The sequence below is a fragment of the Haliotis asinina genome, chromosome 8 (genome assembly GCF_037392515.1).
Source record: "Haliotis asinina isolate JCU_RB_2024 chromosome 8, JCU_Hal_asi_v2, whole genome shotgun sequence".
NCBI classification, from domain to species: Eukaryota; Metazoa; Mollusca; class Gastropoda; order Lepetellida; family Haliotidae; genus Haliotis; species Haliotis asinina.
Window position 1 is genome coordinate 14,248,425 of NC_090287.1, and position 13,339 is coordinate 14,261,763.

The 13,339-nt window shown below is 40.1% G+C and overlaps 1 protein-coding gene across 1 annotated transcript; it reads right to left on the bottom strand.

Moving 5' to 3' along the window:
- Positions 1–859: 859 nt before the first annotated feature.
- On the bottom strand, positions 860–8,048 carry LOC137294346 (putative uncharacterized protein DDB_G0294196). Its single transcript, XM_067825351.1, has 5 exons — positions 7,943–8,048; positions 4,560–4,693; positions 3,858–3,938; positions 2,876–3,048; positions 860–2,327 (listed from the first exon to the last, which is right to left on the bottom strand). Exons 2-5 carry the CDS (start codon positions 4,685–4,687, stop codon positions 1,909–1,911), a joined length of 801 nt encoding a protein of 266 aa, XP_067681452.1. The 5' UTR covers positions 4,688–4,693; positions 7,943–8,048; the 3' UTR covers positions 860–1,908.
- Between the last annotated feature and the right edge of the window lie 5,291 nt (positions 8,049–13,339).

Below are 13,339 nucleotides of genomic sequence, written 5' to 3' on the forward strand. Positions count from 1 at the left end.
GATACAATGAAATACACTTTTATTCCGATACTTACTTACTGGTATACACTGTCAGAGTACAGGCTATTTTTGGGGTATTTTTTAACCAGTGAGATCCCATTTATGAGACTTGAGTCATACATGCATGGCGAGTGAACGAGTAATTATTGTTAAACAAAGTTTTCAACAATCCCCGAGTTACGATATGTACATGCCACTTGGCGAGGGCATTCTAGTGACGGTCAACGCTTCGGCGAAACCCACGAATCTGGTCACAGTCCAGGAAACTAATTCAGTATATAGAGCTTGTTGACCAATTTTCATGAAATATATATGTTTTATTATAGACAGATTAAATTAATATATACACCTACATGATATCCACCAATGGCGTGAGTGTGTGTGTGTGTGTGTGAGAGAGAGAGAGAGAGAGAGAGACAGACAGAGAGGGAGAGAGAGAGAGAGATGGGTGGGGTGGAGGGAGTTTCATTTGCTCAAATGGACCTTACCATACGTTATTGTTCGAAGCGTAAAAACATATGAGTTAGTGAGTGGGTGGGAGTTTAGCCCGGTTTTATAAATTTTCTAGCGACGCCTCTACTGAGGCTGCCAGTAACAAGTATTCTTTCAATAATGCTAAATTTTTATTTTTGTAGACACCAAGAAGCTTCGAAAACACACACGCGGATACAAACACATATTGGTTGTCCACAGAAACCTCTTGATATATACACACAAGCACACACACTATGATACATAAGCGCGCGCTCGTGTCTGTGTGTGTGTGGATATCACGTGGTGTGTGTGAACATCATGAGAGTGCGTGTACACACTGCCAAAACGATAGGGCGATCATCGCATCCATCCAAAACAACATCAAGATAACAATATATTTTATTTTTATTCTTACATAATTTGGGCATCATAAATGTACATATATTTTCAAGTGAAGTTATTTATTGAGCACCTAAAGGCAGTTGTATTACATTTTGTCTGGCATGCATCTATTTAGAGAATGAGGTGACGACATGAATTCTAAAACAGTCTCGGCAATAATTCGTTCAGGCAATAATTGGCAATGGGTATTGTAAACATGACGGATACACTTTCTAGATTTGTTCTTCAATCAACATATTGTAAAGGCACAAGGTCATCATAGTTAATGTTTCGGCATATGGTTAGCAATAATAACATAACTATTAAATTAGACCTGAAAGCATTACACATAAGGTCATCGCAAAGTCAGTGTTGAATACAATGGGTGGCCATTAGTATATTCCGTTTGGCAATGTGTTAAAAATACATTTCAAGTTGAGAAAAGCATGAGCTACTAAAAAATCAGATGAATTTTAGTTGATTATTGCAAAGTTGACCAATTTTATGGACACCAAATTCTTATGTTTCGTGAATGTGTCGTTTCAATGCAGAGTCTTGCACCGTTTTCAAGCACTCACGAAATCAGAGAAGTTGTTGATCACAAGGTTTGTCAATATTGTACTACCCAACACTTAAAATGCCACTCAAAGAAGTTGACCATTGCAACAGTGACAACGTTACGCAGCAATATTACATTTATAGCGATCTCACACCATTCCCTTTCATTCACAAAAACAGCGAACCAAAACCTTTGGCAATATTGCACTACACATGAATTCTGTGACACTTGAGCACATGCATGTGATGTAGATGGTTCACGTCATAGGCAACATAATAATGTGAAATAGTCTCAATGCTGAACATGTGACACACCGAGCCATTCCTTCTCCATACCAGCAAGGACAACTCATGACTTCTTCAATTTGTTTCACACCAATGCTCATAATTCATTTGATTTTCAAATGACATCCTCAACCCCATCCCATGAGTTGTTTTGGACGTCACTTCCGCATCCGGCCATCAATGCATACGTTCAAAGGTTCACAAGAATCTTTATTTAGGGGAGTGGGGAGGTTGTACATGTTGTGGAGGTTGTTGCATATGTTGTGGAGGTTGTTGTGGAGGTTGTTGATATCCCTGGGGAGGTTGTTGGTACCCTTGTGGTGGCGGTTGCTGGTACCCTTGTGGTGGAGGTTGTTGGTACCCTTGTGGTGGGGGTTGCTGGTACCCTTGAGGAGGATGTTGGTATCCCTGCGGAGGAGGATGTTGGTACCCTTGCGGAGGAGGTTGTTGGTATCCTTGGGGAGGATGTCCTCCTGGGTATCCTTGCATTTGCGCACCTTGCTTCATCATCTCTTCGTGTTGTTGACGCATGCGCTGCTCATCCCTTCTCCTAGCGAGGACATATTCTGGGTAACTAAGGTAACCATTCCCATCTCTGTCATCATCGCGGAGGACCTTATCAATGATTTCTGAAACAACATAAAACCGATTAACTAAAACTGTCTATAAAACTTCTACATTTTGCTCTACCAAACCATGCAAGTCTGTGACACGAGCCACGGATTTGAAAAGGTTTCGAACCCTGAACAAAACTGAACAGGGACTGACTATACCAGTACCAAATTGTGACGGAACAAATAAACACCGGTCGTATATTACCGAGGGCAAGAGAATTTTAGATAATGTTCTGGTTCATAACGAAATGAAAATACGTTTGGAAGGATACTCAATTTCTGAGAAGAAAAACATGCTCAAGATAATCAGTGAAAAATATTATCTTTTCTAAAATTCCTTTCTCGGTGATTTCCAAAGAGATTATTATGCGAAACAGAAATTATAAGTCTTGTCTAGTTGGGATTACGAGAGGACGATACAGAAGTATTTTGAGCGCAGTGGTTTACATAAAATTACATGGGCAATTTATCATGTACTGGCCGCATTTTGTACGCTAAAATGCAGTGTCGTTTGCTTGCTTGTGTACAAGGTATTTGGTAGAAACAAGGTCAGAAGGACCTACCGACATAGTTCTTGAACATGAGCTTGTGTCGGTCTTGTTTCATGGTCTCTATCTGTTCTTCGGTCTTGCCCTGGACTTCATGAGGCTGGAGGTTGTTGGGTGGAAGCATGTGTGACAGAGCCTGCAGGATTTCCAGGCCGTCGAGCATCGTGTCGTTGTTGGTGTCGTGGAGGCTGAGGGATCAAGTTGTGGGTCATGTAGATGAGCAATATTATGCTGGTAGTTAGTGAGGGAGTTTGGTTTTGAAGCGATTTTAGCATTATTCCAGCACAATCACGTCGGGGGACACAAAACAAGGGCTTAATACATTGTAACGATGTGGGGAATTGAACCCGAGTCTTCGGCGTGACGAGCAAACGCTTTAACCACTTGTACTGCCCCTCTGATGCGTGGAGGGGAGTGGGAAAGGCCATGATACAGGTAGGTCGAGGCATGTGGAGGATAAAGTACAAAAGGCTAAATACAAAAAGTGAAATGTTTCTCTGGCATCGGCGCGACACTTTTATTTGTACGGGTAACAATTTTATATTCCCATTTTTAAAAAATGCTTTTGACTTGGCCGCGTCCCGATCACCCATTTGTCCACTATAAGAATGAGTGTCTGTTAGAACGAGTGTGAACGAGTGTCGTCTACAAGTCATTAACACGTGGTAAACTTCCCAAGCTCTATTTCTGAGGGAGAAAAAATAAACTGTGTTCCGTTCTCGTCACTTTCTGTCAAATTTTTTTTTTTTAAAAATGTGTTAAGGTAAAGGAGAATATGATAGATTGTGATAGATAGTTGAATGAGGCGGATTGTTAAAAGCGTAAGGTTGAATGTGATACGATTATGCTTGATTTCAAACAATACCTCCAGCTCATATGCAGCTATAGGTCAGGATTGCGTCTTCAACCATTCGGTAACGATTATCGGAGGGGTACCACGTGGAATACGTCATATGCACATGTGATGTCATCGCCCTTGACGTCGATATCGACTTACCGGAAGTAGTGGAACTCTAGTTCCTGTGGGGACATCTGTCTTTGAGTGTTCATCTCGTTCTGCATGTGTTCCTTGATGTGTCTGTGAAGGAGATAAAGACACGTGACCAGTCAAACTTACACTAAGTATATGAATATACCCCCACAATACATAGACACGTGTTGTGTCTATTCGGACGTCTACATACTACGCCGCTTTTAGCAATATTCCAGCAATATCAAGGCGGATGACTTAGAAATGTTTTTTACTCGTTGTGCCCATGAGAGGAATCGAACCCGGGTCTTCGGCGTGACGACTGAACGTTTTAGTCACTGGGCTAGCTAACCACCCCACAGTTCGATATGTTCAGATTTCCCCTTCAGATGGTAATGGGAATATTGCTGAGTGTGGCATAAACGACACTCACTCACTCACTCACTCACTCACTCACTCAGATGGCAATGCAGACAGACAAAACGTATCAGACAAAATGTTGGAACCTGATGACGGTGGCGAGACCAAGACCTCACTTTATCCAACTGCACTAAACCATGTTTCCCAATTATGTTTGGGAAGTCGTAGATTTGTTTAAAACACCTATTGTTTGTGCTCTCGAAACAAGCAATATTTTCATTTGTTTGTCAGTTTACACAGGCATATAGCCAAATCCTTAAAATATTAATATCTCAATGAGTGTTGATTTTAAGATAGACTTCAACTTACTGTTCGTTTTTGCCAGCTTCGTGGAACCCCTCGACTGCCTGTGTCTGGGCATGCTGGTGACCTTGGTGAGCACGACTGAAGGCCACGAGAGCGGAGGAAAAGGTCAGTATTGCGTCACGGAGGTTCATCGTGACCTGAGGAAAAACATCAACATGTACATCTTTTCAAAAATACATCTTCGTATTAAAATGATCAAGGATATATGAACACAAGCGTGTTTTATTACTCGCTGAAATCGGTATCCGCTGTGAGTGGTTCTATAAGGAGGTCTTAACTTCAGGACAGTTAGATCAGCTACGTCTGATTTAACACCGAGGCTTAACGCCAGACAGATTACACAAGTGTGGCTATAAATTATCGCCATCAAATGATAACCCGTAAAGATCCGGGTTAGAATTGGTCTTCATCAACCAATGATTATCGTAAGAGGCGACCAATAGAATACAATGTTCGGGGTCTCTGACATGGATGACACATGTCATCGTATCTCAACTGCGAAGGTCGCTGCTCTTGTTGTTCATTGCTGGATTGTGTGGTCCAGAGTCGATTATGACTCCGTCATATAGTTGGGATATTGCCAGATCGCCTGAAAGTGCTAATGTGTGGCGACTAGGATAAGTGCCTGTATAAATTTAAGGAAAATCCATCACAACAGTAATTGTTGGAACTGCTGAAGAAATATTTCTTCCTGTTGTCATCATTGTTAAAATAGCATATACATTTAGCCTGGAAGAATGCCTTCCTTATGATTTATGTGTATACAAAGCTTCATTCCTCCATATTTGAACAGAGCATCTGTCAGAGTCCCTTGTTCGATTCCCCACTTGAGTGCCTAGTGTGAAGCACAGGCCCCGTTTTTCAAAAATATATAAACTTTTAGATGACCCGAAATACTTCACAGTAGGTTACAATACACTGTGCCACAATGCATTGTGCTCTGAAACATTTCGAATGGAGGGTCATCTAAAGAAAACATTATAGTTTAAACCTTTAGTCTTAGCAAAGACACGAGGCCTGTGGTGTGAAGCCCATTTCTGGCGTCCCCCGTTGTGATATTGCCACAGTATTGCTAACAAAGGCGAAAAACTACACTCGCTCAGTGTCAATCATTTACTGTTAATCGACAACAATTTCAGTGAGCAATACAGCAGCCTAAAAATCTGACTATGAACTGTGCCACTGTCTATGATCTGAATGTGACAACCAGGAACATAAGCCATAAAAGAACGGCAAAACAGGACTCCACACGTTTAACTGGAATAGTGAGCTGCTGGTCTCACAAACACCTGTCCAACAGGAAAGGCAAGATATTTCATTGATGACAACTTCTTCATTATATTATGACACGAAGTTTCGGCATAGATTCTGATACCGTTGTCAAGAGATACTATCTGATTCTGTACCGATCATAATCTATACAGAAGTTGTCATCCATAAGGTATCTTACCTTTCTTGTTAATTACCAGTTTCCAAAATGCCAGCAACTGATAACAGACCAGTTGAACATTCGAAGAAGAAAACTAATTCACACTGAGAATAAAACCAGAGGACTCGGTTACAGTCGTTTCGTTCAGAAAACATTTTGTCAACGTGTTAATTATAATTGGCAATAAGAACACAGATTATCAATTTACTTATTATCTACTTACTCTTACTAGCAGTAAATTCTTACAAGTCCTGCAAGTACGGCTATGACAAAAAAATGTCCCTGTCTCACCGTACACAACACTTTGTCATCTGACGTAGACAACCGTAGTTCACTCTCTTAAACTGTCACCGGGATCCGTGTGTGGTCACTTCCTTCGCCAGTGTCCACTTGGAGAAGGAAGTGATACCCCCGGGGGTAAGATGCGACAGACTCATTAAACAAAGGCAGCCTTGACCCGAGAGGGACGTGTTGCCATAAAGTTAATTTCACGGGGTTACGTCATGTCCCCTAGGGTGACGGTCATGTGACATATCATTGTTCATAGTGCATTGTTTGTGTATCATCAATCAAACTGTTTTGATTTGTTTATGGTGATATATCACTGTTTGTTTACTAAAACGCAGACATATGTAGACAGGTATGTGTTGACAACCAGTAATGACTAAAATGCATTATCATAGTGTTATACATAGTGGCTGCACATGCATACTGTCTTTTACAGACCAAGATATTGCACTGTTGTGAATTAATTACTCAATATATATTTACATTATTTGCGACTAAAGAACAACTATATCTCATAATATGTCGCTTATCTTATGCAAAGGTGAGTATCAATTACCTTTTCCAGCTTCAAATCTAAACGTTCCGTATTTGACAGTGGTACTTATTTCAGTTGTAGATTGCAGGCACCTGCTTATCAGTCACATGTCTACCATCTTAAATTCGATGTACATTTCAGTCGCAGGTGTCAAATCAAACCGACATGATCCCCTAGAGTGTAGCTGCAGAGCCTGGATGATGGACTTTCTCGCCCTGGGTTCTACCTTGCTATCAATAATATAGCCATGCCGATTACTATAATCTGAAGCAGCACAAAAATCGATAACATTGTAAACATCACAGAGGTTTTACTGGGTTCGTTCACTTGACTCTAACCGTTAAACCAACGAGTCGGTTTGTTGGGGCGCCAATTGCAAACAACGCTGTGGAGACTTTAAATATAATTTAATTTCATCCAATATTTCATTTCCCAGGGAGGTTTTCTTCTGAAGTGGTGGAATGTGAACAGCCTTGTAACGCATGTATGTTGTGACATTGCAGACCAGACTGAATATCCACACCGAACAATGCATACTAAACATATGTCCAAACATATGTTTTGACAGAAGAGGTACCTCTTTCAAGGCAAAATTAGCTATGTTCATTTTGCACAAACACGGATACGGCACACTGAAATACGTTGACCGTATGGCACCTCATACTGTATGAACTGTAATCAATACGTTAATTATGAATATCCCACCATATGTAGACAAAGTGTTCAGTGTATTGTTTTAGGACAGACGACATCGGACATGAAAGCATGGAATATATTGGCATATGTGTGTGATAGATAAGTCTTTGAAGACACAGCGGTATGGCTGCTTTTGTGGCATTTATGGTAACAAATGTAAATATTTTCAAATAATTTTAAATAATTATGGAACCATATATACAGTGCATGCCGTAAGACATACGTGTCACTAGTCACGCATCGATGACTTCACACGTCTTATCACCTACCTCTAACCAAAAGCAGACGACACGACGTAAAGGCACAAGAAATTAGCTACTGTTACCACCAGTGCCTAGCTATCACGCAAAGTTCTGACAAACATATTCACTGAAAATGACTGAAAATATTGTCTAGAAAAGAACAGAGTATCGAAAATGGCCCTGTGACTCCACCAACCTGTTATTTCGCCAAGACATGCAATGGAAGTAGATGGCCCTCGTTCTGTCAAGATGCGACGGGAGTGAAATATTGCTTGCCCGAGGCTATAGCCTCGTTTTGACTTGCCCCTCGCTGATTTCCGCTCTCACTCAAATAAACCGGCTCTCGCCTGCAAAAATCAATATGCCCTTAGAATAACGGTACGCTTAATTAGAACTGTCTATGATAGAGAGAAGAGAAGACGAATGTTAAACACGGTATTGTGAGGTGTGATTCATATACACATAAGATCGCGGAAATGCATTACGTTTTACTCATGGAACTGTCAGAAAAAAAACAATCGATTACGTTGATGCCTAGTAATACTAGCCGTGCATCAACTGAGATTTTATGTTTGATTTCGGGCTCTGACTGCAGAACGTGGTTGGGATAGGGGGATCACTATGATGCCGTGGTATCGCATGAAAGACATTGAAGCATCAGATCGACGAAACATGGCATTATAGATAGATACAGCATAGCCGATTCCAAGGTGCGCTACCAGGAACAAATCCTTCTGTTGCTGTGGGTATAACAGAGGACTGCAAAACTGAAAACATTAAAATCATCTGAAAATGCCCAGGTGGGTTCGACCAGGCAGCGCATTACCAGCAAGTCTCATCTATTGTTTGGGAAACGGGAGCTGATGATAACATTACAAGCCTGACTGTGGGCGGATCACCCGACCTCTCTTCAAATAATATTCATTCATTCATCTTATCCATGCGCTAGAATAGCAGAGTCGTTTATGCAATCTGATGTGCGCATGACTCTGTATGCTGCGCTACACAGACATGTTGAGAGGAACATCTATGTTGAGCCCTATATTGTTAATTCCATTCCCAGACACAACAGAAGTTCCCTAGCTAAGGGCAGATGCGGAGTAGCTCCTATACACATAGAGACTGGACGGTACAGTCATACACCGGTGAAGGAAAGAACATGTTTTTATTGTAAGCATGAAGTTGAGGATGAAATCTAGGTTTTACTACACTGTCCCCTTTATAATGATATACGTTCTACCCTCTTAAATAAATATTTGAATGACTCTGATACTAATGATTACTAGTTTTACGGATTTACAGAAGTTTCATCTTAGCCAATACGAATATTGTTTTTTATTCTGCCAACATCTGGTAGCTTTTACTTCAGATGTAGAAACATATGGTAATAGGTAACGAATTTATACTGTGTGTTCATATGTATATTGTATGATGTCTTACTGGTGTGTATTTAACTGTGCTTAGTTATTTAATAATAACCTCTACGTGTATGTGGTTCTCATATCACGTGTAAGTGGTTCTCATATTACGTGTGTGTGGTTCTCATATTACGTATAAATGGTTGTCATATTACGCGTGTATGTGGCTCTCATAACACGTGTATGTGGTTCTCATATTACGTGTATGTGGTTCTCATATTACGTGTATATGGTTGTCATATTACGCGTGTATGTGGTTCTCATAACACGTGTATGTGGTTCTCATATTACGTGTATATAATTTTAGCTAATAGTCTGTCGTAACCCAGAAACGGTGCCTTGTCTTTGTGTAGTGTATTGTTATTATGTGCCTGTGATGTGAGACTTTAATAATCTTTAATAAACTACCTGTCTGTGTTGTAGTTACAACGTCGTTGACAGGACCAGGAAGCAGAGTGGCACGACCTTAACAACCTAATAAATAGAGTCATGTCGAGTGTCTATTTTCGTTGATACAGGCATGGCGGCGGCGAGTGAAAACAGTGGGGTTTTTTTTGTTTTTTTTTTGTTTGTTTTTTTTTTTATTTCGATGTCGCCATACTGAGCTAGAGTTACCGACTGGTTCGGGTCTCCTTCTTTGTCTCAGTCGTTGGCGCCTCTCCGTCTCATTTCCGTTATGGTTTTGAGGCACAGCCCATCATTGCAGAACGGCAACATTACGCTGCCTTAAAAACGTCAGTGTCTGCATTTTGCAGAACAGGTAGAATATGTTTGTTTTGTTTGTTTGTTGTTTAACTCCTCTCTCAGCAATACTCCAGCTACATGGCGATGGTCTGTAAATAATCGAGTCTGCGCCAGACATTGCAGTGATTAACATCATGAGCATCGGCCTTCATTCAGCGACAGTGTGCTGAGCAAGTCAGCATGGGTTCCTGGAGACCAGCTCTGCGTTCTCAGACTGTTAGAGTTAACTGTTAGATGTCTTAGTTGCACCAACGGAACATTGTTGTCCTGGTTACGTGATGACAAGTCCATGGCAGTGTTGTCCTGCTCTTGATAACGACATCAAATAGATTTAGCGTTAAATGGAAAACCGATCTGAGTCATATCTGCTTGAAGGATACCCAAGGTGCGCTGACATTGATTTTCAGTGAACCGTGTCAGAGCGTAAATGTTTTCTTACGGTTGAACAAATATGTTTTATGACCACTCGACAGCAAAGTGTTGTGTGTTTATTTGCACGTGTGAGTATTATGCAACACGTAAATATTAAATCTGTAGTCAGTGCATAGCCATAATCATTCAACTGGTGAATCACGACTTGAAGGTCGAGGAGATATCTTCATAAAGATATGCTTGCATTTATATGTTTCAGAAAAATCATATTTTCATATATTTCATATATATTACCCATACGTCTAGAATAGTCGCGTGTGATCACTTTCAGTTATTTGCACAATCGTGTTTATTTTAACTTTTATCAATGCTGACTGGTCAGTTGAAATCACATCACTGTGCCTCATTGTTGAAACAAATACGACATGTCGTAATTAATTCTTCCTTATATCTTTCCTGGTTACCTTGCGTCATCTGAACAATCAGCTGCCTTCAGTGAAGTTTCTTTGAAGGTCATTCATTCCATATGCTTCCTCTGCCCCTATCTCTTGACGTGTCAATAAGAAAGAGGATATTTCAAGTAGGGGATATTCCATTTTGCGAGTATACCACCATTCAATGCCAATGCATGTGAGAATATATATCCATACAGATGAAAGATTTTCAAAGGAATGGAATATATTTTCCTTAATTTCTTTTCATCATCTGTTCCCTCCTTGCATTTTATCAATCTTGTAAATCTAATATCCCTATTTTTTTAAATGGTAGATATAGAATATCTGACGTAGATGGTTAATGCGTTGGCGTTTGTCACGTCGATGACCCTGGTTCGATTATCTAGGAAATTCTGCAGTCAACCGCCGTGACAGTGCTAGAATGTTATCAAAGGTGGTGTAAAACCAAACGTACTCAGATGTTGTTGAAGATTAACAAACCTAGAAACGGGGTGTGCTTTAAACGATGATCCTATACGTAGCTGGGTGCTGAAATTGATCTCACATTACATCTTCACGGGTAGAGTTAATATTCAGATCGTCTATCCAAGGATGCACTATAACACTATCCACTCGTCAACAGGTCATCCAGAACGGCACAGTATGCTGCAAACGCTGTCAACAGAATGCAACAATATTTATGAGTGCGCGAGTTCACTTTTACGCCGCACTCAGCAATGTTCCATCTATATGTCGGCGGTCTGTAAATAATCGAGTCTGGGCCAGACAATTCAGTGATCAACAGCATGAGCATCGATCTGCGCTACTGGGAACCGATGACACGTGTCAACCAAATCAGTGAGCCTGACCATCCAATCCGCGTTAGCCGCCCCTTGCGACAAGTATAGTCGCCTTTTGTGGCAAGCATGGGTTGCTGAAGACCTATTCTACCCCGGATCTTCACGGGTCCATTATTTATCTAACATTATTAATCAAATATGAACTATACACTAATGATCAAAAGAACTTAACTCTGCCTTTTTGTCAAATTTTCAAAGACATAGAAGACATAAACAAGAACGCTTATATTTGTGAGACATTCTATCGAAACTTGCGTTTCAGTATACATCAAACATTAGGAAATTATAACGTGTGCGAAACTCAGGGCACGATGTGTCATTTTGGGGGTACCTTTTCGGTGAGAATAGATTTATATCTGGCTTGTCCATTTGAGTACATTATCTCCACGTGACAGAGGTCTGCACGTGACAATCCCCCAACTGATGTTTCACAATAATTGACAGAAGAGTCGTAAAATATGTTACAATCAGGTATTTAACACAGCTGCACGTTGGAAATATGTTTTCGTATGGTTCATCTAAAGGCTAAGCCATGTACATAACACGCTCTCATTCAACTCAGACATTCAACGTGTACAAGATGCACAGTCATTGTCATCAGCGAGTAGTCATCGGGATATCTGTCAGCGTTGTAACCCATTGACTGTAACCGCCCCTTTATCTAAACATCATGTCCAGTGGTCATTGCTGTGCTTCAGAATGATCTCTGTTTATTAATAAACACAACAGACGAGTTTCACAATGATCACAAGGTCACACAGGAACTCGGTTTGAAATTAAAGCTCAAGATTTGTGCCGTGCAATAAACAGGAACATATTCTTTGAAGCAGTTATAAAATGTCCATATTTACCGCTGCAGGTTACAGTCCTGGATTTGTAATGTGTCTATACTTATATATTACAAGGAATATGAGAGTAGCACATATACTCAACACAGGGATGGGAACAATAACAGAACAACTAGCCCATCGATCACCCACGTATGATGTTTCAGTTAACAGTTTCGTATGAATCCTGACAACCATAAATGTGAATCTGTTATCTATAACACTGGCACAGTGTATTATCGTCATTGCCTTTTCTTCAAATTTTGTTGAACCTTCCGTCAAACATCCTGTATTGATTCAAATGTGGAGAAAGAATCAGTCATACAATTGGTAGACATTTGCTGGCCAGGAGCGTGATGCTGAGGATTTTGTTGTCACCTGCCTTTGAAAGACAAACATAAATATATATATTTTAGCTAGTACCTCAGATTTTCGTTGTCACTGGGAAATACAAACATATTTATTGTCGCGCCCGAAGGTGATTAGTTTGTGTAGATAATTATTTACGACAGATTAACACGATACGCTTATAAAGACGTGATGTCATGGAAGCACGATATGGCGGTAATTTACATAATAAACCATTAAAAGTATTTTATATTTTTACATGCAGAAATAGTATCGAATATTTATTCACAATACGATCTTAAGTTGAAAAGAAAGTATACATTCTTAAATAAGATTTGACCATAACATTGCAAAAAAGCTAAAATGTAGGTGCGTTAAATATTCCAAATATGCGGTCACAATCACATCGCTGACACCCACTGTACATCAATCACCATATCTATCTTGATATATCTATCATAGTATATCTATCTTGTTTGTTTCATTTTAGCTACAAACAAATATGGACATACATTGTTTACTTAGGTCAACAATCCGAATGTTATCCATTCACTGTTAAACGGAAATCCCCAGACTTTAAGAAATGTGAA